At 42.5% G+C, this 26112-nt stretch overlaps 2 protein-coding genes across 4 annotated transcripts in view; both read right to left on the bottom strand.

Annotated features, from left to right (window-relative positions):
* The window catches only part of Dock8 (dedicator of cytokinesis 8), a 203112-nt gene that overhangs the window by 150627 nt on the left and 26373 nt on the right, over positions 1-26112 (bottom strand). For 2 of the 3 annotated variants that reach the window (XM_006527436.4, NM_028785.3), the window contains exon 2: positions 217-319. In XM_006527436.4, coding sequence (XP_006527499.1) covers positions 217-319 — 103 coding nt within the window. Of the gene's footprint in view, positions 1-216; positions 320-23679; positions 23784-26112 lie in introns of all 3 variants that reach the window. The other variant, XM_011247397.3, reaches the window with a different exon arrangement.
* Positions 18228-18698, bottom strand: Ndufb4b (NADH:ubiquinone oxidoreductase subunit B4B). Its single transcript, XM_001478443.6, has one exon. It carries the CDS (start codon positions 18662-18664, stop codon positions 18275-18277), a length of 390 nt encoding a protein of 129 aa, XP_001478493.1. The 5' UTR covers positions 18665-18698; the 3' UTR covers positions 18228-18274.

Here is a 26112-nt window from a genome sequence, read left to right as displayed (position 1 = left end):
AAGTTGAGGACATCAATAAAAACCACAGTTCTGGGCTGTCTCATTCTATACACGCCAGAGGGAGATGTCTGATGTCTAAGGGCTAGCAGAGTTACGAAGCAGTGGGCAGAGAACGCTAGGTGCAACAGGAGCTAAGGCTGGTGTGGGGGAGGGGTGTAGATGCTGGGTACTTCAGTCCCTGACCACTGACCCACCAAACCTGTAATGCATACTTACTAGCTGAAGAGAGGGGAAACCAGATGTACTGATACTGTGCCGATGGTACTGTCCGAGGTTGGGTGGGAGCGTAAACTGCTTCCTTATTTCTGACGATGAATACCTAGAATTAAAATAGAAAAAAAAAATCTCCATGAAGTGATTAATTTAAACTAACCCAACACACTATAATCCCAACGCAGTTCTTGGCTGAGTTGTGAGCAGAGCACTTCCATGTACTATGGGGTTATAACTAATTAAGACGCCGGGAGGTGGTGGTGCACCCCTTTGATCCCAGAGGCAGGGGCAGGTGGATCTCTGAATTTTAGGCCAGCCTGGTCTACAGAGTGAGTTCCAGGACAAACAAAAAACAAAAAACCCAATTAAGACATAAATGTCCGTCATGACAATGTACAGGGCACAATTATTTGGTTCCCAGCCTTCTGTGTGATGCACAGAGATGGGCAGGAGATTGCTGCCTGTGGTCATCACTTCTCTTTCCACAAAAGCATCATTTTCTTTCAAAATGCCTCAACTCATCTGTGCACTGCTCAGGCAGAAATGTGGGCCATGAGGTAGACACATAAGCCAAGGCAGGCCGATCAGGACAGCCTCATAGTGTTCAGCATGAGGAAGAAGAGACTGCATGCCATGCATTCATACTCTGCTGGCCCTTGTACTAGGGCTGATAAAGCATGGAAGTCCCCAGATGGGGCAGCGCCAGGAGAGTATGAACTGCCTTTAAGTTCCCAGAGCATTGCCTTTATTTAACAGTGAAGGAAAACAGCGTTAGGAGTGAGCAGTCTACTATATGCTGTAAGTCATTAGAGGAATGTATAGCAGATCATAATAGTATGCCTCTAAGCAATCAGTACAATGGCCAGAACAGAGCACTAGACTGTCAGTCACAAGTGTTGCCAGGTGACAGAGAAGCACACACATGCATTGTTGGTAGGGATACAAATAGTATAGTTCTCTCCAGAAACAATCTGGCAGTTCCTCAGGAAGCTGAACTATATATGTATATATGTGTATATATATGTGTGTGTATGTATATATGTGTGTGTATATATACATACATATATATGTATATATGTGTGTGTGTGTATATATATATATATATATATATATATATATATATATATATATATATCTCCCCACTGATAGCTACACCTCCCCAAAAAATGAAAACAAATATGCACATAAAACTTAAAACACCAACATTCAGAACATTATTATCACAAAAACCACAACAGCTAGTTGTGAGTGGTGATGTGTGTCTTTAATCTCAGCACTTGGGAGACAGAGGCAGGTGGATCTCTGAATTTGAGGCCAGCCTGGTCTACAGAGTGAGTTCCAGGACAGCCAAGGCTACACAGAGAAACCCTGTCTCAAAAAGCAAACAAAACAAAACAAACAACAAAACCCCTGAAAAACAACAACAAAACAAAACAAAACAAACAAAACCAAAACCCAACCAACCAACAAACCAACAAACAACCCCCCCAGCATTATTCTTTTTTTTTTTTTTGCTGATTTCTTCTTCTTTTTTTTAATTAAGTATTTATTTCAGTTACATTTCCATGCTATCCCAAAAGTCCCCCATACGCTCCCCCACCCTCCCACTCCCACTTTTTGGCCCTGGAATTTCCCTGTACTGAGGCATATAAAGTTTGCGCGTCCAATGGGCCTCTCTTTCCACTGATGGTCGACTAGGCCATCTTCTGATATATATGCTAAACGTGTAAACAACACAAATGTCCATCAGTTAATGGCTGCACAAAAAGTGATCTGCCATAAAAGGAAACACACTCAGCAGGGAAAGGAACCAACTAGTACTATGTATATGGTACTATTTGGGAGAATTCCAAGAGCATCATTCTAAGGGGAAGAAACGAAATGAAAAGACCACATAGGTATTATTCTCCATATGAATTTCCCAGAGTAGTAAAATCTACAGACCAGAAGGTAGATTGCGAGATGAAAAGGGTGAACGGGACCACAGAGTAACGGAAATGCCTCTGAGCAGGGTTTCTTTTTAAAGAGATGAAAATGTTCTAAAATTGTGTTGGACAGGTCAGCAGTTCTGACTACATTAAAAGTCACTAGGCCATACACATTAAATACACGTGAAGCGTAGGTGCTGTATCTAAGCTGTGAAAGATCTAGGTAAAAGTTACAAGCGTCAGTACAAAATCAGGTTGGATGCAGAAATTACCTAGTTTAGAGTAAAATTGGGGGAACTCAGGTTTTATCTCTGTGTGATTTTAATCAGAAACTGATACTAATCAGAAATTGTAACATCACCAGTTCAAAAAAATCAGATTAGATTGTCCCAAACCAAAGTTACCTTGCGTTAGTATTAATGTAGCATGTGCTCACACTGCAGGGACTCATGTTAACACAGTAGCCAATACCAAATGAATCTGCAAATTGCCTTTTCTAACTTTATGAAGAATTGAGTTGGAATTTTGATGGGGATTGCATTGAATCTGTAGATTGCTTTCAGCAAATAGCCATTTTTACTATATTAATCCTGCCAATCCATGATCATGGGAGATCTTTCCATTTTCTGAGATCTTCAATTTCTTTCTTCAGAGACTTGACGTTCTTATCATAGAGATATTTTGCTTGCTTAGTAAGAGTCACACCAAGGTATTTTATATTATTTGTGACCATTGTGAAGGGTGTCTTTTCCCTATTTTCGTTCTCAGCCTGTTTATCCTTTGAGTACAGGAAGGCCACTGATTTGGTTGAGTTAAGTTTATATCCAGCCACTTTGTTGAAGTTGTTTATCAGGTTTAGGAGTTCTCTAGTGGAATTTTGGGGGTCACTTAAGTATAATATCATATATCTGCAAATAGTGATATTTTGACTTCTTCCTTTCCAATTTGTATCCCTTTGACCTCCTTTTGTTGTCTAATTGCTCTGGCTAGGACTTCGAGTACTATATTGAGGAGGTAGGGAGATAGTGTGCAGCCTTGTCTAGTCCCTGATTTTAGTGAGATTGCTTCAAGTTTCTCTCCATTTAGTTTGATGTTGGCTACTAGTTTGCTATATATTGCTTTTACTATGTTTAGGTATGGGCTTTGAATTCCTGATCTTTCCAAGACTTTTACCATGAATGGGTGTTGAATTTTATCAAACGATTTCGCAGCATCTAATGAGATGATCATGTGGATTTTTACTTTCAGGGTTTTTATTTGGTTTTCGAGACAGGGTTTCTCTGTGTTGCCCTGGCTGTCCTGGAACTTATTCTGTAGACCTAGCTGGCCTCAAACTCAGAAATTTGCCTGCCTCTGCCTCCTAAGTGCTGGGATTAAAGGCGTGTGCCACCACTGCCTGGCTTTTCAGTTTGTTTATACAGTGGATTATGTTGATAGATTTCCATATATTGCACCATTGCTGCATCCCTGATCATGATGGATGATTGTTTTGATGTGTTCTTAGATTCAGTTTTCAAGAATTTTATTGAGTATTTTTGCATCAATATTCACAAGGGAATTTGATCTTAAGTTCTCTTTCTTTGTTGGGTCTTTGTGTGGTTTAGGTATAAGCATTAATTGTGGCTTCATAGAATGAATTGGGTAGTGTTCCTTCTGTTTCTATTTTGTGGAATAGTTTGAAGGGTATTGGTATTAGGTCTTCTTTGAAGGTCTGACCAAAAAAAAAAAAAAAAACAGGATAGTGAAAACTATTCTCAATAATAAAAGAGCTTCTGGGGGAATCACCATCTTTGACCTCAAGCTGTACTACAGAGCAATAGTAATAAAAACTATATGGTATTGGTACAGAGACAGGCAGGTAGATCAATGGGATAGAATTGAAGACCCAGAAATGAACCCACACACCTATGGTTACTTGATCTTTGACAAAGAAGCTAAAACCATCCAGTGGAAAAAAGACAGAACTTTCAACAAATGGTGCTGGATCAACTATAGGTCAGCATGTAGAAGAATGCAAATTGATCCATTCTTATCTCACTGTACAAAGCTCAAGTCCAAGTGGATCAAGGACCTCCATATAAAACCAGGTACACTGACTCTAATAGAAGAGAAATTGGGGGAAAGCCCAATTCTTGGGTACAGGGGAAAACTTCCTGAACAAAACACCAATGGCTTATGGTCCAAGATCAACAATAGACAAATGAGACCTCAAAAAATTGCAAAGCTTCTGTAAGGCAAGAACAGTGTTTGTCAATAGGACAAAACAGCAACCAACAGATTGGGGAAAGATCTTTACCAATCCTACATCTGACAGAGGGCTAATATCAAATATATATAATGAACTCAAGAAGTAGACTCTAGAGAATCAAATAACCATATTTAAAAGAGGGGTACAGAGCTAAACAAAGAATTCTCAACTGAGGAATACTGAATGGCTGAGAAGCACCTAAAGAAATGTTCAACATTCTTAGTCATCGGGGAAATGCAAATGAAAATGACCCTGAGGTTCCACCTCACACCAGTCAGAATGGCTAAGATAAAAAACTCTGGTGATAGCAGATGCTGGCGAGGATGTGGAGAAACAGAAACGTTCCTCGATTGCTGGTGGGATTGCAAGCTGGTACAACCATTCTGGAAATCAGTCTGTCAGTTCCTCAGAGGATTGGACATAGTATTACCTGAGGACCCAGATATACCACTCCTGGGCATATACCCAAAAGATGCTCCAACATATAACAAGGAGAGCCTAGACAACCAGGCATCACCCTCATCTGACCTTTTCTGACCTCCCTGCTGAGGTTTATCAGACAATACAGGCTGTTTCAGAAATTTCTGCCTTCAGTTCCTCCCCCAAAAACTTCTGGAATTCCATATTACTGTTTCCATCAAACATAGTGGTCTTTCAGAAGCGGGAATACCAGACGACCCTCTGGAGGGAAAGGTCCACCAGGACAGACTCTTGCTGCTCTCCATAGCAGAGCCTCAGCATTTCTTTCTATCATGAAATCAGAATGTCCCTCCTTTCTAGGTCTGTTGATTGGCTTTTTTTGTTTCTTGATACAGAGTCTTACTATGTAGCCTGCTGACTAAGTCTGGTGATCCTCCTGTCTCAGCCTTCAGTGAGCTGAGAACTATGCTTGGCTTCTTCAGTTCTTAAACAAACCCAAAAGTCCTAGTTCAGGGCCACACAACTGATCTTCCCTGGCACTTCAGGTCTGACCTGTGAGAAATCTGTTGCTTCTATCAAAGGCAGTTAACTGGACGAGTCTTCTTCTTCTTCCCTGAAGAAGAAGCCACTGTGTTGCACTGTGAAGATTATGAAGTTGGAATGAGATGCAGGTACCACCCACATCGGGGATAAAAAAGACCAAGGCCTTTTGGGCCACTCATGCTGGTATGGGTTCTGACGTATCCTTTCTATAAAAAGAGATTGCCTTACCTGATAACTTTCTCTTTGGTGGTGTGTTTCTTTATATAACATCAAGAATTCTCATTCCTAACACACCTAAAATGATGCTGTCCCCTGTCCCTACATAGTCAATCATACAAGGCAGTTGGGTCTTACCTTCTTAACTCTCCAACATAAAGAGGACATGTTTATCCTTTATATGAAAATAAGCCATCCTATAAGGAAATGAACTACTTCCCAGCACTTAAAAACCTTGGAAACAAACTTTCCTAAAACAGGTCCCAGAGATAACATTTCCCAGCATGCCGCAGACTGCTGGGAGCTGGTAGATGAGGATACCGTCTCTTGAAAGTAATACTATAACAATCAAGACAACTATGCAACTGCCTTTACTTTCACATCTAATGCTCTCACTTTGGAGAATATAGCTTGTGGAATTCTCATGCATAAGTGGATATAAGAACTCTATATGATAGGATCACAGAAAACAATTTAAAATAGCCAAAGCACTCAACATCAGGGAGACTATTGAGCAAGTAACAGCAGAAAATATAAGGCATATTATTTTGACATTTAAAATGACAGAAACACAAATTCAATTACAGATAAACTATGAATTAATCTACAGATGAAAACAAACAAACAAACAAACAAACCACATGAGGATCTAAATCCGAGCGGTATACTAATATGACTGGGTTTTCCATACATTTGTAATTTGAAAACACTGTAAATGAAAATTTCATTCAGGTTGGCACAGTGCCACATGCCTATATCCTCAGCAACCTGTGAAACCCTGGCAGTAGAATTTTAAGTTCAAGACCACTCATTCCTGTCTAAAGATTGAAAACTCAGAGGGGCTAGGGATCTATTTTGGTATCAGAGTGCTTACCTAACATGCGCAAGACACTGAAGCCAATACCCACCCAAATCATGGTTAGGAGAGAAAATATGACTGCTGGACAACACAGCATACTGTGGAACACCAACAGTTCCCCTTTGTGATCCTGTAGCCAAGTGGGAGCTGTTGCCTAGTGCTGCTGTGGGGCACTGGGAGCATCTTAATGCTACTGCTAGCCCGGGAAAAGATAAAAAATTTCAAGCCTTGAAATACAGTTTTTACTGAGCACATATCATTTTTGCAGTGTTGTAAAGTAAAAAAAAAAAAAGTGTGAGGCAAGACATTGTAAGTTTCTATGTCTATATTGGTTACTTCCTGATGCTGTGATAGAATATGGACTCATGTGTATGTGTGTGTGTGTGTGTGTGTGTGTGCGCGTGCGCGCGCGCGCACGTGTGTGTATATTGGTTACTTCCTGATGCTGTGATAGAACATGGACTCTGTGTGTGTGTGTGTGTCTGTCTGTCTGTATTGGTTACTTCCTGATGTGTGATAAAACATGTACTCTGTATGTGTGTATGTGTGTGTGTGTGTGTATGTGTGTGTGTCTGTCTGTATTGGTTACTTCCTGATGTGTGATAAAACATGTACTCGTGTGTGTGTGTGTGTGTGTGTGTGTGTGTGTGTGTGTATGTGTGTGTATACATGTTGTGTGTCGGTACTGGTTACTTCCTGATGCTGTGATAAAACATGAACTCTGTGTGTGTGTCTGTGTGTGTCTGTGTGGGTATTAATTGCTTTATAATGCTGTGATAAACCATGGCCTGAAACGAATCTGGAAAAAGAAAGGGTTCATTTGGCTTACTCCTCCACGTCACAGTCCATCACTGAGGGAAGTTAGGAAAGGCACTCAAGGCAGGAGCTTGATGCAGAAATCTTGGAGGAACACTGCTCACTGGCTTGCTCTCCATGGCTTGTTCACATTGCTTTCTTATATAAACAGGGACCACCTGCCTGAGCATGGCTCTACCCACAGAGGTCTGGGTTCTCCCTCATCAATCATTAATCAAGAAAATGCCCCAAAGATAGGTCCACAGGCCAGTCTTATGGAGGAAACTTGTCATTTGAGGTTCCCTCTCCTCAGGTGACTCTAGTTTCTGTTAATCTGATAAAGAGGCCCCAGTACAGTGTGGAACTATGCCAGCAGTCCTCATGGTCACGATCGCAAGAGAGTGTAGTTACTACTTCCCTTGGATGTTTTCTTTCAAGTTCATGTCTAAAAAAACGCTTACATGGGCAAGGCATGTTCCATCAGTTCTTTGTTTTCCTAAGGTTAACTGGAGTGAGTCTGGGGATTTGTCTAACAGGTCACTCTCGTGGGAGTCAGCATAGTGATGAAAGATTGGTGGCTGTGGGTGGGGCAAGAAGTTCTATGTTTTCATGCAGATCAATGATGACCGTGACAGACATTTGGGACCAAGACTCCATGAACTACTTGCAGAACAGAGCTTGCCCAGAGCAGCTGCTGAGCCATTTTTACCACCCCGCTAGTTATTTAATAAATGTGTAGCTACCTTGACACACCTGTTCTGAATCGACTCTCGTGAGACAGCATGAAAAATGGCAGTTTGAGCCAGCAATTCTGAGTCGTTTTTACAACCTAAAAAAAGGTCAAATATTTGCTGGAACTGTAAGAAAATGACTGGCTCGGCACTCGCTCATCAAACACTGGGGCAACTACAAAGTGCCCTCAGCCAAGCATTGTAGGCTGAAGCTGAGGATGTGTTCGTGTTCTTAGAAAGCCTAATCCATCCAATCGGGAGTGAGAGGCAGGCCGATGGGCAGTGTGTCAATCACAGCCTTAGAAATACAACAGGAGGATGTCCACAGTTCCTAGGGAATAGATAATAGAGAGACATAACTTGGCCCAGGAGTGCCTGGGAAATCTGCAGTGAGGCAGCTTTTGTTCAGGTTTTTGGACTAAAACCATTAGTAGGAGGAACCCAGGTAGAAAGGGTGAACAGTGCAGTCAGACCACGAGACATCAGGTGTCCTCCTTCCTGCTTCCAGCATTTTTAACAACCCCGCTAGGCCATCTCCGTGCAATGTGTGCATCTAGAATGCGGTAGAGTGCGAACCTAAAGACACACAGCCCCAGGTGTGCTGTCTGCCATCTGTCTGCCATCAAGCACGCTGGTCAATGAGGCTGGGCTGGGCTTTTATTACATGTAAACAGGAGGGCTGGACTATGTGATCTCTGGGCTCCTTTCCGGTGCTGACTGATAAGCATGGTGAGAATCCCCAAGTGGAACAATCAGGACGGCAGCCTACAGGATCAGCCGCACTAGGAAACCACAGGGCCAGAGGCGTCTCTCTGACTGCCATGTGTAAATGAAGTTGTAGCACTAAATGTTGGCACGTCCAGCAGCCAGAATGGTCGGAAAGACTTTTAAAGGAAGGAACAGCCTTTTCCATAAGTACCTAAAGAGGCTTGGGCGGGTCGAGGGGGGGTGGGATTTAAAAACACCTCTTTCCCCATCCTTGTCGGACCTAGTTCCAAAACAGCTCCATCTTTTCTCAAAACTTTGGCTTAAATGATGGAAACCAAGAAGCTACACTGTAGAGAAAACATCTTCTTGTGTTGTATAGATGCATCACCTGCCAATTTAAAAGCCTATGGCCTATGGCTTACGCAGGAAATAGAGGGTGAGACATCGAGAGAAGAATGGATTCTGGGAGAGAAGGAGACAGAGAAATGTGACTAGCGGAACACATGGTACTTGAACACGGGTAACCAGCCATGTGGCAGAAGGTAGGCTAGAATAAATGGGATATGTTAAGTAACAGCTAGTCAGAGAAGAACCTAGCTATATGTCCAAGGTATTTGTAAATATATTTTGAGTCTGAGTCTTATTTCTGGGAACATGGGCTTGGCAGGCAGAACTGGAAATAACTTCAATGTCTAAGTTATCTTAATGTCAATCTTCCTAAGTTATCAAGCAATTGCTCTAAGGATCTGACGCTGCCTCTCTTGGGGAATAGTTACACTAACTTAGCTTTACATAGAACCTTTTCCAAAAGCGAGGCTCAATTTCTACCAACGGCCTCCAAGAGCAATGATATCACTACCATCAGTGGAAACGTCCTGTCATCCTGCGTAAAGAGCCTAATGATTCTGTTCCCCTACATCCTGCAAAAGCTTTACCTCTGTCCTTAATAGGACAGGCTCTTCACTCACTGCTACTAAAGTATTGGTCACTTAGTAAAATACACTAACCCCTTCAATAACTTAACAAATGGAAATACAGTCTGTGCATGAAATAGCTATTCAAGATGCCAGCTATGTTTGTTTTGGTAAAGTCCTAAGATCTGAGTTATGGACGAAGAAGTTATTTTTAAGTCCAGAATCCTGGCCAATTTTTCCCCCCTTTGGAAAGTAGTATTTTATGCAGTATCTTTCTCTAAATGCAATACTTGAGTAATGTCATACTTATTTTCTTAAAACAGCAAAACTTATAGACTACCCATAAATTATTCTTACTACTTAGAAATGGTAAGTGCTCAGAGGACAAAAGTAGCAGAATTATAGGGACATTTTTTAGGAGACATTTGGCAAGTATGAAGATTATACAAAACGGTTATTTCTTTTACATTGACTTATTCTGCACTTATTATCCATCTTAAATTCAAAATATTTAACAGAGTCTCATAGTCAAAAGGATGACCTGAAGCTATTCTATGACGTTACTAGGTGATTATGCAAGATGCTTATAGCTGGGAATACACATGACACTTTCCTTTTACATATCGAGACAACAGAACTTAGACACGAAACTCCTCAGAATTCAAACTAAGGCAGTATCAACAGGCTAACGTTAGCAAACGTTAAAAAGTCCACTTTGCAGTCTGTCCTGGGATCCTCTTCCCGGAAGTGATCCTCAAATTACAGCATCCATAAGCGAGGGAGCTGTTCAGCAAGGAAGATGTCTGGGCTCCTCTCCAGAGGCTGTGATTCATCAGACAGAGCACAGACAGAGCACACACTCTAATAACTGCAGGGGTTCAGGTGCCCTGCAGCTAAGAGCATTTAGAGAAGAGGAAAAGCCTGCCCTATGGATCCAGTGCCAGCAGAAAGGCTTGCTGAGAAACCTACCTTACCATTAAGCCTACCTCAAATCTCAGGAATAAGGCACACTTGGTTCTCACGAAGATGAAAGCAGATCTCAAACACATTTGGTTTTGCATGTAACTCTTCACCCCCACCAACCCCACCCCAATCAGGGAAATGGAAATGTTAGATCCTTAATTAAACAAGGTCAAATTCCTGAAATGCCCTTAAAAGTAAATGTTTGGCTCCTTATACTATAGAAACAAGTTTCTCAAGGTACTTTAGAACTGGAAGGATTTTAATGGGGTTGGGATGAGAGGGCAGGATAGGGGAGGAAATATGGAGAGGAACAACTCTGAGGCCTTTTGACAAAGCTGTGTGAAAACCTACTATAGTCATTTAAATGCAGATTACCCCACACTGTCAGAACAAACAGCTCATCTAAACATCAAATGCCATGAACTAAAACCCCAGTACCAGGAATGGGTTACATCTTTTGAGCTGTCGGTCAATGGTATCTCATGGACGCTCCTCCTCCAAACCTTTTAAGTTATTTCCAATGTTCTTGACTGTCATCCAGAGCTTGCTGGTAACTCTGTTGCTAAGGACATCACACACTCTAGTCATAAAGCGCAGAGAAATCTACCCAGCACTTAACTGGAAGCTCCATCCCTACTGGGGTGACTACATACACTCCTGGAGAAGAAAAGGAATCAGGACTCTCACTCAGCTACGCACCCTGGGAATTACAATAACGATCTGACCAGCAAAACTATATCCACTAGTACAAACGTGGCATGAATGTTATGGGAAGAGCCAATCACTTTTTAAGATTGGATTTGATGGGTGTAAGGCCTGCTCTACAAAATGACACAGTCAATAAGGCCGAAAGCCTATGGCTACATAGGGCATGGATGGGTCCTATGGTAAAATCCACTATCATTCTGCTAAAGGTGTGAGTCCCATGCCTCATAGCTACACTCACTGACTAGTGGCAGGGCTTGTGATAGATAGGAACAGAAAACAGCAACTTCAATGAACAGAGAATAAAAGACTTCAAAAACCTTGGCCCTAGCAGGTTGTACTCTCATAGTTATGAAAAAAAATGTGTGTGTGTGTGTATAATAACAATTAATTAAAAAAAAAACAGACCATGGGCTTGAAAGAAAGCAAGAAGGAGTATATGGGAGGGTTTAGAAGAAGAAAGGGAAGGAGAAAATGATGTAATTCATTATAATCTCCAAATAAAATAAATGAAAATTAAAAAGAAAATAGGGAACATTTTTTACCATGAAAATACACAGGAAATACAATGGAACGGCAGCCAGCGGATCTAAAATGTTGTCCCCCATGGTTTCCTAAGTTTCTTACACAGTGTAGTCAACTGTGTGCCTTCTTGACTTTGTTTAGTGCTGACATTCTTGTGACAACGATAACCTTTTTAAAATGAACATATTTTTTTTTTAAAGCGTTCAGCCCTAAACGGAATGTCTGTTTCGATCCTTCCCCTGAGAGTTCAAGGATCTGTATGGAAGAGGGAGTATGAACATTTTAAGAGGCTGAAGTGATGGGTGACTTCAAGGAAATGGTGTTTTCCAGACACAACAGGGCAGACACACATGTGAGCTTACAGAAATTGTGTCGGCACGCGCAAGACCTGAACAAGCTCAAGCCAGAGAAAATCCCAGCATGGAGCTGTTGACATGATTACTGCCGGAGAGAGAGGGAAAGTCGGTTTTCTTCAATGAGTGATGTTTGTTATACTGCCCATACTCCAAAGCAGGCTCCACACATAGGAGCAGTCACTCAACACACACTGGACTAGATCAACTACGAGAGGGGAGTGAGGGAAAGGGGCGGGGGCGGGGGGGGGAGGGTTGGAGGGAGAGAATAGAGACAAAAGGTGGAATGGTACGAAGGTGAGGAAGAATTTAGGAGGATTTGGAAAAGGGAGATGAATATAATCAAATACATTGTTATGAGATTTTTCAAAGAATAAGTAAAAAAAACTTTTAAAAAGTAAGGAAAGAGGAAAAAAAGAAAAGAAGGGGAAAATCAAAGAAAGGTAATATGTATCCCTCACACAGTGAACAAACTGGACTGTGCACGCTGACTACTTTTAGGGTTCCCTTCAGAAAGCATGCTCAGCTAAGCCTGACACATTGAGCAGCACTGCCTAGAAGGAAGTGTGCTCTTCCTGTGTCCTCAAACACTTGCAGAACATAGGAGAATGTAGAAGGATGGTCTTAACCCCTAATCAATTCTGAAACAGAATTGCATCTCTGTGAGATCTGTATTCTTTGTTAGTCAACAGTATACCCACCAAGAGCCTACAACTATGCCTGGTTCTTACTACCGAGTTATGGCTATTAGTCTCCACCTCGTGAGTTTTATTAAACTGCTCTCCAGTGTAGTTCCCAAATAGTAAACATAAAATTGGGGTATAGTTCTCTGCCAGAAGGAATGCAGAATAATAAGGGTGGTGTCAAGTTTCAAAGCTAGTCTAAGGGGAAAAAAAGAGACTCTGAATCAACCCCCTCTCTCAAGGACAGAATAAAACCGTTTGTGTTTTAGAACACCCTAGAACTAATTCTGCCCATAGCTTCACTTTCCGCTAAATTGCTAGGTAACAGTACTTTATATGCACACTGGCTACCAACACAAATTAGTCACAAAGCTTGTATACATTTATGTAAGGGTGTTTACAAAGGCAGTTTGTAAAATAAACAACTGTAGGAAGAAATAATCGTCGACATTCTCTCTCATTTACAAACCACTTAAGTTTGAAAGGAGCAGTGCCTGTTGTTTAAACCCTGTTGTCTAGGGCGAAGGAGTTAGCACAGCTAAGCACATGACCAAGGGGAAAGACTGGCGACACAGAGAAGGCTCAGCAGGCAGAGGCGGTAAGGCCAGAGAACCTGTCAGTGAGAAGAGTCCTGAGGTAAATGGCCACAGTGGGGCCAGCAGTGGAGGAGAGAGAAATGGAAGAGTCCCCCAAACTGTCACGGCTGTAAGAATGGCCCCAGGGTTCTCAGACCATAGGTGCTAGCCAAGTTCCATTCTTATTTTTAGGTGTACCTTTAAAATCTCATATTCTGAGTAATGAGATTATTTATCATGTTTATAAATCAGAAGAGTCTACCACCATCCCTACTATTACTACAGTAATTAAGAATGCAAGCTACAGACAAGAACTACAGACAACTAAGGAATACTGAGAGAAGAATAGTCTTCCCAAGGGAAGCCCCACCCCCAACTGATTATCTAATCCCAAGTGGCCAGCCCTGAAATTATAATATGTGTGTGTGTGTAACATACAGAATAAGAAAACTGTAGTCATATATTTAAGAAATATATAGAAACAAATAAATAATACATATTTATATAATGTATAACAATAATTAAAGAAAAAGGCATGAATCTGAGAAAGAGTAAGGTATGTACGTGGAGGGTTTGGAGAGGGGAATGATGCCATTATATTCTAATTTAAAAATATAGAAAATGTTAAGCAGTACTTTTTAAAAGAACGTCAGTAATAATTTAGAGTACTTGCTGTCTAACTAGGACTGTTTTGATGAGCTCATTTAAGCTTTGCACGCTCCAAACAGGGTAAAGATTCATCTCTGCAAATGGGGAAACTGAGGCCAGGAAAGGCTAAGAAACTTGCACAAGACATTACAGGTAATTGAAGAAAGGAAAGCCCTGCTGGAGAGTCATTCCAGCAACACTTCAGAGAAGCCTGTCCCAGGAGCTGGGCTTTGGGTATTTTCCTTTCCCTGGGAGATCAGTGACAGAGAGCGAGGCATGTGAAGGCTTTCCCAACCCTTGAAAAGAACAGGTTTAGCCTGCTGCGAAGCCATTGAACCCGGCTTCAGTATCATTAATCCTTCATGGGTAAATAACTGTGGAATATGCTCCAAGGGTAATGCAAACACCCATGTCAGCAGTGGGCACAGGCTTCAAAAAAAAAAAAAATTACAGGAGAGTCATTTCTCAGCAGCTCTGATGTTCTCCGGGTGTACAATTTTGTCTCTTCTTGTTTCAACTATGGATAGATGCCAAACATCATGAAATTCAGTGAACCCTCTGAGGTCCAAAAAAATCTGTTATTGCAGCGAATACTTTTCCTGGAATGTGGGCAAAGGCAGGAAGAGGAGGTACCTACGGCCTAACTCAAGATGGCTCCTTACCCCGGGTTTCACATCTTATCTTAAGATACTCTACGCCCAGCCTCCTCTCTGCATCCCATGACCACCCCCCCCACTCCCATAAGAAACCTTTCCTCCACAGGCAGCATGCCTCAAAGTCAGCATGACCCACTTCCCCTGACAAGCAGGCTCTACACGCCTCTGTCCACTCCCCTCTGCCCTCCTTACCCCCACTTCAATGTTCTGCAGTAGCTGTTCAAGATAAAACCACTGGTGACCTTTCGCTGGACAGCCCTGGTTTTGTTCTGACTTGACTGTGTGTTATATCAGATGCTGTTGGTCTCCAAGCCCCATGAAAACATCCTTGGGAGGACACTGCAGCTCTTAGCTCTGCCTCTTGACTGACCCCGTTTCTGAAACTGACTTTTCTCCCCCTTAAGTCCTTCAAATGTGTTTTTCCTTCCAATCGCAGTACCTGCATACATTTGGGGGTGAGGGGGTGGGGTTCCAGGTAATTCTTGTTCCTGAAGCATGGGAAAGCATTAAAGAAAAAAGAAAAGAAAAGACAGAAAAGGAAAAAGAAGGGAACTGGAGCACGGACAGTGGGTAAAGTGCTTGCCATGTTAACATGAGGGAGGGCCTTAATTCGATCACTAGCATTCATCTAAACAGACACTTCACTAGCACGAGCCTATATTCCCAGAGCCAGGGAGGGGGATCCACCTAGTAGAAAGTAGAATCAGAGGGTCCCAGGCCAATGAGAGACCCTGCACACACACACACACACACACACACACACACACACACACACACACACACACACGGGCAATTCCAGGGAGCCCCAGGCCAATGAAGTCTGGAAACATGTTGTGCAGATAAATTATTATAAATAGTTGTTCTCAGAGGAAGTTAGTTTCTTTAATTGTCTCATTCCTTCAGGACACAATGTCAAAGCTATTTAGCCCCAAACTACTCCTTTTGGTCATTTAGGCCCAATGGAAACATTTTCTCTACAGAACACAGAAAGGAATTTCTATAAAGCAATTAATTTCTCCTCTTTTGCCCTATGAGGGCAGTAGCCCATGAGCCTGGGTCATTTCCTGTTGGTTTAATATTAAACAGCACAGGCCTCCTGTGCCCGCATGCCTAGAGCCCCAAATGTTCCTGCAGGCATGGTAAATGTTTGCGCCAGGACACATGACAGAGGAAAGACCTTTACTTGTGGAGGACAGACAGGGGTGCACATGGTTTCAGGACACAGATTCTCCTTATCACCGCCCATATTCTAAAGATGAAGGACTGACCCTTGGGCCGGCGACTGCTTCACAGCGGTTTCACGCTGACTGTCTAGATGCCACAATTAAAGGCAAAAGAATATCCTTGAAGGGCTAAATGTAGGCTGGCAGATGTGATGCACTCAAGCCAAGTCTAACAGAGAAGAAAGGCTTAATATCACACATTAAATCTCCTTCAGCATGGTGCTGGCAGTATATGAGACACGCCGAGTTTTCCCTTTTCGGTTACCTCTGGGAGGTAATCGTCTTCTGTGGTCTGAGGCGGGCTGGGCTTTGCACAGTGACTTCTTCACTGCTGCAGAGGGTTCACTGTCGGGCATCGGAACTCGGTGTAGCAAGCTGAGGATGGGGCGAACGCTCTGCTGCAGGCAGCACACCCTCAACTTCATGTCACTGGGCTATCTCGGGACCTGGATGTTTGCCAGTCCTTTAGCAGTGATCCAAGATTCTGGGAAACTTCCCACCATCCCATGAAGTCCCAGGCCGGGGGGTGGTGGTGGAGGGTGGGGGGTGGTGGTGTTTAATGCAGCAACATCAGTACAAAGAAAGAACTGAGAAATGGTTTTGGCTTCCACGTGGGACAGAGTGGCCTCCTGTGACCAACTCATTCATGTAGGGGCAATCCTTGTCCTACAGTGTGCATCCATGTTTGCCCACACCTCGCTCAGCTACCCAGGATTCAGCAGTACGGCCACACCAAAATGCCCGTCCACAAGTTGAGCCTGTTCATAAGCCTCGGCCTCAAAGAATTGGCTCCACTTCCTCAGGCAGCAACCCTGTTGTAACAGCATGACCTCAGTAAAAATGCAATTAAATCTATGACCAGTAACTCAGTGAACTGACCCGCCACACACCAAACCAAGCTGAAGGATGGAGGAGCGGAGCTGGCTTTAAAGGGGGTTAAGGAAAAAGAACAAAGGAGCTACAGAAAGGAAGGAAGACAAAATTAACACACTAAAATCAGTAAGGAGTCAGGCCACACTGAACGTTCAAAGTGGGAGACTGAAGGGAGATGTCAACTTGTTCTAGAGGCACAGCTCAAGGACAGCAGAGACAAGATCCAAAGCAAGGGCACTGAGCCCTTCTGAAACTCTGAGGACACATACCTTAGGTGGTAGTGACACCATAGTTCAACTGTCCATCACCTCAAATGAGGATCTCTACTCCAAATTATCAGAGACACTGCACTGTACTTAATGCAATTTCTTTTCTTGGATCTACTGGGGCTTCAACGCAGCTTCTACATCTTGTTTAAGCAACTCTCCTTGTTTAACATCAAGAACTCTTAGTGCAGTACGCACTAGGGAGTGAAGCAATTAGACATTTTGTATTTAGAGTCAGTGACTCTACCAGCTGGAGGTAGACTGGAAATCATTGCCCAAGGAAGATTGCACTTTTCAAACAGACACTTTGTGAAACTAGTTTAAGCTTTTTAAATGAAAAAAAAAAAGAAAAGAAAAGAAAAAAGAAAACAAAAACTACCAAAGGCTTGCTGTAGGAAATAAAAGCTTCTTCAGTTAAAGTAGTGAAGTGTGGAAGTAGTAAAGACAATAAAATAAAAAATCATTTCCTATTTCTCCTGACTTTAAACACAATTTAAAATGAAGCAGAAAATTCCAGGTAAGAGTATGGTGAATAAAAAGAACTTCATTGCATTTATCAAATATGAACATTTAAAAATGTATAAAGGTCTATTCTACCTAAGAATGAAAATATTTTTAATAACTTCTAACTGGAAAATATGAAAATGTAAAACCTTTTTAGCCATGCATGCTGGTGTCTGTCTATCATGCCAGAACTTAGGGGACTGAGGCAGGATTGCAAGTTTGAGCCACCCTGGTCTATACCACACAGCAAGGCCTCCTCAGCACAATTCCAACCAGCCTCTGAACAGAGGGTCAGTTGGTAAAATGTTTGCCACACATACAAGGATCCTTGGAACCCACAAGACAAGCTGGGTGTCGTAATGGAAAGGCCATGGTCCTAGCACTGGGAGGCAGATTAATAGCGTTAGGTACAGGACAGGGGGATTCTTGGAGCTAATTGGCCGAATTAGCCCACACGTGAGCTCCAGTTTCAGGGGGGACGCTGTCTCAAAAAAAAAAAAATACAGTAGAAGGTGACTGAGGAAGACACCTAATGTCTCACACACACACACACACACACGTTTATGTGCATATACACATAAACAAAATACACCACATCAAAAACCCCCAACCTATTAAATACTCAACATCTATAATTTACATGGGATTTTCAATGTTTTTTTTTTTTTTTTTTCGGTGATTAATTAATAGATTTATTTATGCAAGAATAGTCATCCTTGCCAAACTTAGTAGGAGATGTTAAATTTTCTGTCCAGTTTTCCTTCCTGGATAAGTCTTTCCTTTCTGTCCCTGTCTGTTTTGAAAACATAATACCAGAAGATGAGGGGCCCAAACCCTGCCACAGCTCCTAAAAGTGAGTTCTTGGGAGTGGGCCTGAAATTAGGATAAATATTTGCTGATCTTGCATAGGTCCAGCGAATCAAGGCAGGATCCTCGATGTGCGACACGCGTTTGGGGTCGTTGTACTGAAGCAGATACTCCCGTTTAAGCCGGGCCCTTATGCTCAAGCGCTCGACCTGCGCCCTTCTGGTCTCCGGAGACACGTCATACTCGGCAGGGTCGAGGGTACTGGGGAGAGTGGCCAGGGGCGCAGGCTTATACTTGGAACCCGACATCTTGACTCCCCGGGATTTTCAATGTTTTTAAGGACTATTAATGTCAATGTTTGTCTTAAAGAGAAAGAAAGAATGTTAATCTCATTTTTCCCTCCATGGTATAACCTTCTGTCTAATTTTCTTGGGCTTCTTGAGGGTCTCATTTGAAAATGGAGAAACTGCTTATCAATCACGGGTCCACACCTCCAGATACAAAAGCATGAGCACTCGGAGACTGGGATCATCCTGAAGAAATGCCATCTCACCATACGGAAGCAATCTTCTAAATCACCTCCTGCTCCTTCTACTCCTGCAGCTTTGTCAGACAAAAAGTAATCTGCATAAACAAAGTTACGGGCTTTTCCTCCTCATTCACAGCGTACAGCAAATGATGTCAGCCTACAGCGGGGCAGAGGTCAGCCGCCCTGGGGCTTTGGGAAAAAAAATCATCAGTGTTCAAGACTCTGACTTCATTACAAGACGTTGTTTTCTGGATTCTTCATGAGCTACCTACTATAAAAGGATTTATCCTAGAAGGCTACGTAATACAGGTTGCTAACTGAAGATAGCTCACAGCACCATAGACAGAGCAACAATTCAGAGGCCACCCAGGCCTCAGAGGTAACCCTGGAAACCAGCTACCAACCTCGGGAAAGGAGGATGATCCAGAACGATCAACTTGCCCGGTGTGAGCAAAGAGACCAGTGATCTGAAAACCCAGATGCCCTGTGTATTCTGGAGGTCTGTCCTGGTAGAACCGATTCTACCCTACCGAAATTTACAGTCCACTGGGAGCGAGTGAGGGATGTTAGTAACCAGTCACATGTTGAAACTTGAGGCAAGTACTAAGGTAAAAAGGGAGTATTCTATGTGTGTAAAGGGGAAATATAAGCTTTGACATTAGATCAAAGTACACTGAATATAGTATATGTTAAATACTGTTCTCCAAACGATGTGTGTTTGTGTGGGGAGGGGGGGAGCAAGGGAAGGTGGGTAGGACAGAGAGAGTGAGAACTGGATAAAATATATTTTCTTCCATCACCTGTGGTACAAACATTTGAAAGCTACCATTAAAGATCAAATCAAGGTTTGCAGGAGGAGGTCCCAACAGGCCATCTTTGAGGATGGGAGCTGCAGAGAATGGTTTGTTGTGAGCCCGAAGCTCCCAAGGGGCAGGGTGAGAAACACATGTGGTATCAGCTCTCGAGATTCAGGTCACATGATGTACAAGTGCTACATACCCTGCACCTCATCTGCAGCCCTTGAATGGGAGTCAGGGGAAGAGGTGGACCTAAAAGTGGCACTCATAGGGTGCCCAGGGACGCTTGAGATGACAGTGTCAGTTAGCAAATAATGAACTGTTAGGGTGCTGATACGATCCTTAAACTGGTGGCACACAGAGACCAGAACTCAACTCTGAGAACTAGGACGTCTTTCACCACATTATGTCTTCTGAGATTAAAAAACAAAACAAAACAAAACAACAAAAAAAAACCAAAAACAAACAAACATAAAAAACCCAACCAACCAACCGACCAACAGCAACAACAGCAAAACCCCAGGAACTCATGTTCAGTGGGTTTGCAAGGTGAGTCCTAATGTTAGCAACATTAGGGTCAGGGTCAGAAATGCGCCCTGGTCATGCAGGGTCAGATGTACATGGAGATGCATTTCTTACTCAGAAATGCAGACATGGGGACTTCCCACTAGCCAAAACATTTTCCTTCTCATCTCAAAAATGCTAGCTTCTTGCACTATTTCCCTGAACTGACTGTGCCCCTGGAGGCCAGGCAGTAGTGTTGCTAAGTATTTGTTCTAGTCTGATGATGTGCTAGGGCAAAGGTTAGGGATCCTTAGTTTGAAAACACATTTTTTGTTGTTGTTCTTCACAGTCAAGACAGCATTTGCTTTGCTTTTCTTTCTTTTTTGTATTTTTTTTTTACTTTTTTCATTAGATATTTTCTTTATTTACATTTCAAATGTTATCCCCTTTTCTCGGTTCCCCTCTGAATCCCTGATTCCCATCTCCCCTCACCCTGCTCACTAACCCACCCACTCTCAGTTCCCAGTCTTGGCATTCCCCTACACTGGAGCATCAAGCCTTCACAGGTCCAAGGGCCTCTCCTCTCATTGATGTCTGACAAGGCTATCCTCTGTTACATATGCAGCTGGAGCCATGGGTCCCTCCATGTACTCTTTGGTTGGTGGTTTAGTACCTGGGAGCTCTGGGGGTACTGGTTGGTTCATATTGTTATTCCTCCTATGGGGATACAAACCCCTTCAGCTCCTTGGGTCCTTTCTCTAGCTCCTCCATTGGGGACCCTGTGCTCAGTCCAATGGTTGGCTGAGAACATCCATCTTTGTATTTGTCAGGCACTGGTAGAGCCTCTCAAGAGACAGACTCCTGTCAGCAAGCACTTGTTGGCATCCACAGTAGTGTCTGGGTTTGGTAACTGTATATGGGATATATCTCCAGATGGGACAGTCTATGGATAGCCTTTCCTTCAGTTCCTGCTCCACACTTTGTCTCTGTATCTCCTCCCATGGGTATTTTGCTCCCCCTTCTAAGAAGGATCAAAGTACCCACACTTTGGTCTTCCTTCTTCTTGAGCTTCATGTGGTCTGTGAATTGTATCTTGGGTATTCTGAACTTCTAGGCTAATAGCCACTTATCAGTGAGTGCATACCATGTGTGTTCTTCTGTGACTGGGTCACCTCACTCAGGATGATATTTTCTAGTTCCAACCATTTGCCTAAGAATTTCTTGTATTAATTGTTTTTAATAGCTGAGTAGTACTCCATTGTGTAAATGTACCACATTTTCTGTATCCATTCCTCTATTGAGGGATATCTGGGTTCTTTCCAGCTTCTGGTTATTATAAATAAGGCTTCTATGAACATAGTGGAGCATGTATCCTTATTACATGTTGGAGCATCTTCTGGGTATATGCCCAGGAGTGGTATAGCTGGGTCTTTAGGTAGTACTATGTCCAACTTTCTGAGGAACCGCCAAACTGATTTCCAGAGTGGTTGTACAAGCTTGCAATCCCACCAGCAATGAAGGAGTATTCCTCTTTCTCCACATCCTTGACAGCATCTGTTGTCACCTGAGTTTTTGATCTTAACCATTCTGACAGATGTGAGGTGAAATCTCAGGGTTGTTTTGATTTGCATTTTCCTGATGACTAAGGATGTTGAACATTTCTTTAGGTGCTTCTTGGCCATTTGGTATTCCTCAGTTGAGAATTCTTTGTTTAGCTCTGTACCCCATTTTAATAGGGTTATTTGGTTCTCTGGAGTCTAACTTCTTGAGTTCCTTGTACATATTTGATATTAGCTCTCTATCAGACATAGGATTGGTAAAGATCTTTTCCCAATTGGTTGGTTGCTGTTTTGTCCTATTGACAGTGTCTTTTGCCTTACAGAAGCTTTGTGATTTTATGAGGTCCCATTTGTCAATTCTTGATCTTAGAGCATAAGCTATTCATGTTCTGTTCAGGAAAATTTCCCCTCTGTCATTGTGCTTGATGCTCTTTCCCACTTTCTTTTCTATTAGTTTCAGTGTATGTGATTTTATGTGGAGCTCCTTGATCCACCTGGACTTGAGCTTTGTACAAGGAGAGAAGAATGGATTGATTTGCATTCTTCTACATGCTGACCTCCAGTTGAACCATCACCATTTGTTGAAAATGCTGTCTTTTTTCCCACTGGATGGTTTTAGCTTCTTTGTCAAAGATCAAGTGACCATAGGTATGTGGGTTCATTTCAAGATCTTCAATTCTATTCTATTGATATGCTTGCTTGTCTCTGTACCAATACCATACAGTTTTTGTCGCTACCACATGATCATTTCATTAGATGCTGAGAAAGCATTTGACAAAAGCAAACACCCCTTCATGGTAAGAGTCTTGGAAAGATCAGGAATTCAAAGCCCATACCTACACATAGCAAAAGCAATATACAGCGGACCAGTAGCCAACATCAAACTAAATGGAGAGAAACTTGAAACAATCCCACTAAAATCAGGGACTAGACAAGCCTGCCCACCCTCTCCCTACCTGTTCAATATAGTACTCAAAGTCCTAGACAGAGCAATTAAAAAACAAAAGGAGGTCAGAGGGATACAAATTGGAAAGGAAGAAGTCAAAATATCACTATTTGCAGATGATATGATAGTATACTTAAGTGACCCCAAAAATTCCACCAGAGAACTCCTAAACCAGATAACTTCAGCAAAGTGGCTCGATATAAACTTAACCAAATTAGTGGCCTTCCTCTACTCAAAGGATAAACAGGCTGGGAAAGAAATTAGCGAAACAATACCCTTCACAATAGTCACAAATAATATAAAATACCTTTGTGTGACTAAGCAAGTGAAAGTCTGTATAACAAGAATGTCAAGTCTCTGAAGAAAGAAATTGAAGAAGGTCTCAGAAGATGGAATTGGATTGGTAGGATTAATATAGTAAAAATGACCATCTTGCCAAAAGCAATCTACAGATTCAATGCAATCCCCATCAAAATTCCAACTCAATTCTTCATAGAGTTAGAAAGAGCAACTTCCAAATTCATCTTGAATGACAAAAAACCCCAGGAGAACAAAAACTATTCTCAACAATAAAAGAACTTTTGGGGGAATCTCCATCCTTGACCTCAAACTGTACTACCGAGCAATAGTGATAAAAACTGCATTTGTTTTTCACACAGGAATTCAACAGCATCAACTGGAGACAAAGCATTCAAATACAAGAGCATATGAAGGACATTTCCCATTCAAACCACAAGAGATAACCATGACAAGAACTTGTTTCAGCCAAAAAGTCTGTTGGTTCCAAGGCTTTAGATTTTTTTTTTCCAAGCCTCTATAAGGAGAGACCTCTCCAAGATTGCCAGGAGCTGTGAGATTCTCTCGCTTCATTCAGAGAGGACGGAGTCCACCTCTCCCCACAGTTAGTCCTCTGACCGTCTGAGGTAAAACTGAATATCTTCTGTCATTTGGAAAAACAACATCAATACATGGATGGCGTATTACTCACTTAAGGAAGGAGGATCTACTGTGGTGTTCACTCTCAGGGAATACAATCCATCAGGGCAGGGAAGGCCAGGCAGAGGAGTCAGAGGCTATATGGGTGCACTTCACCTGCAGCCATGAAGCAGAGCAAGAATGGAAGTGGGTCCAGGCTGGAAAACTTTATGGACATCCCCAGTGACCTACTTCCTGTAGCAAGCAAGGCTCCACCTCCCCAAGGCTTCACAGTCCTCTCAAACAACACCATCACCTGGAGACCAAGTGTTCAAATACAAGAGCCTATGAAGGGCACTTCACAATCAAACCCCAAGAGACAGCCACGACAAAAACTCAATTCAGCCAAAAAGTCTGTTTGATTCCTATAGTTGGTGATAGCAAAAATAGTTGTTAAAATTACAGCTTTGGTCCCTCCCTCCCTCCCCAACTCCCCTCCTGTGATTGCTTTCTTCTCCCTCCCAAGTGGGATTGAGGCGTCTTCACTTGGACCCTTCAGCTTGTTAGCCTTCTTGAGTTCTGTGGATTGTATCCCGGGTATTCTGTACTTTTTTGTCTGATATCCACTTATTAGTGAGTTAGTGAGTACCATGTTGGTGGCCCCTGTGGTTGAATTAGGGAAAAGCTGGAAGAAGTTGAGGAGGAGGGCGACCCTAGAAGAAGATCAGCAGTCTCAACTAACCTGGACCCCCAGGATCTCTCAGACACTGAGCCACCAACCAGGCAGCATTCATCAGCTGATATGAGGCCCCCAATACATATACAGCAGAGGACTGCCCAGTCTGGACTTAGTCAGAGAAGATGCACCTAACCCCCGAGAGACTTGGAGCCCCAGGGAGTGGGGAGGTCTGGTGGAGTAGGGGCTGGGGTGGGGACATCCTCTTGGAGATAGGAGTAGAGGCTGGGGTGTGGGGAGGTGTGGGATGTTGAACAGAGAGAGGATCGACTGGGAAAGGGATAAAGTCTGGACTGTAAAAAAAAAAAAAAAAAGATTAAAGAGTAAATTTATATATATAAAAAATCACAGCTTCGTCTCAGCCACACCTGGGTTTGACCACAGTGCTGTGTTCAGGTCTTGAGTGAGATGAGATCTCTGCCTGCAAGGAGTGAAGGCACGTTTTAGGCTGTTATGGATCATACACTGTAATGCACATACATGACACAAGAAACCCCCAATAAATGTCAGGGTCTTAAGAAAATAATGAACCCACTCAATGTCTCTATCTGAATTATACCCCTGGTTCCTTTCAGCGTTTCCTACTTTAGATTTGGTTTCCCTATCAGTGAAGACAAAGTATAGTTGACCTTTCCACAGCTGACATTTTCACTTCTCAGTAAAACAGAAAATAAATGAGAGGCCACAGTTAACAGCTGAGTAGGGTGGGATTCACCTGTAATTCCAGGACTTAAGAAAAGAATTGTGAGTTCAAGGCCAACCTGAACTCTCTCATTCATATTCATTCATTCTCACTCATTCTCTCTCTCTCTTTCTCTCTCTCTCCCCTCCCACCTTAACAAACAAACACCAGCATCATCAACAACAACAAAAACCTTTTTACTGAGATTTGGACATTCAACTACAACATCGATGAAGCTGAGGCAATTCAAGCCAGCCTGGGCCATATTCCAAGACTTTAATTCAAAAGGAGGCAGAGGAGGAGGAAGGAGAAGAGGAAAAAGAAACAGAAAAAAAAGCAAGGAAGCAAACAAGTCACAGCTGAGCTCTCATTTTTGGTAGGCCTAGGTCCCAGTTTCTTCTCAGAGACAACCTGGAGGCTGGCAATCATCCTTCTAAGCTGATCTAACAGGATAAAAACTTACACAAGAACAGACATTTCTCTGAGACAGCTTTGCAAATGAGAAAATGCTGCTCAGAGAAACAGAGACAAGGAGAGAGACTGAGACACACTGAAAGACACAGAGAAAACCCTCTTTGAATGTAAAATAGTTCACTGATTTCTTCCTTGTGAGAATTTAATGATTTTTTTTACAAATTTAATAATACTCATTAAAAACTTACAATGTGCCGGGCGGTGGTGGTGCACGCCTTTAATCCCAGCACTTGGGAGGCAGAGGCAGGCAGATTTCTGAGTTCAAGGCCAGCCTGGTCTACAAAGTGAGTCCCAGGACAGCCAGGGCTACAAAGAGAAACCCTGTCTCAAAAAAAAAAAAATTTACAATGCAAATAACTTCTGCAATCCCATATCAACATCATAGACTATTATCTTATTATCTCTCTACTTAACAGAGAAGGGACAAGGAACAGGGCATCATTACCTGATATTACCTTGGGTATAGATCTGGTACTGGGGACACGTCACCATTCAAGTAGGAGATTCGTGAAAGCTTTTCATACCAAACTCTAATGGTGTCTGGCACACATTGGTACTCAGGAACGAGTCTCTCATGAGTGAATATGATAACTAAGAACACCATAAAGACATCA

The sequence above is a fragment of the Mus musculus genome, chromosome 19 (assembly GCF_000001635.26).
Source record: "Mus musculus strain C57BL/6J chromosome 19, GRCm38.p6 C57BL/6J".
Classification (NCBI taxonomy): Eukaryota; Metazoa; Chordata; class Mammalia; order Rodentia; family Muridae; genus Mus; species Mus musculus.
The sequence above is the reverse complement of the archived record's forward strand: the minus strand, read 5'-3'. Positions and strand labels throughout refer to the sequence as shown.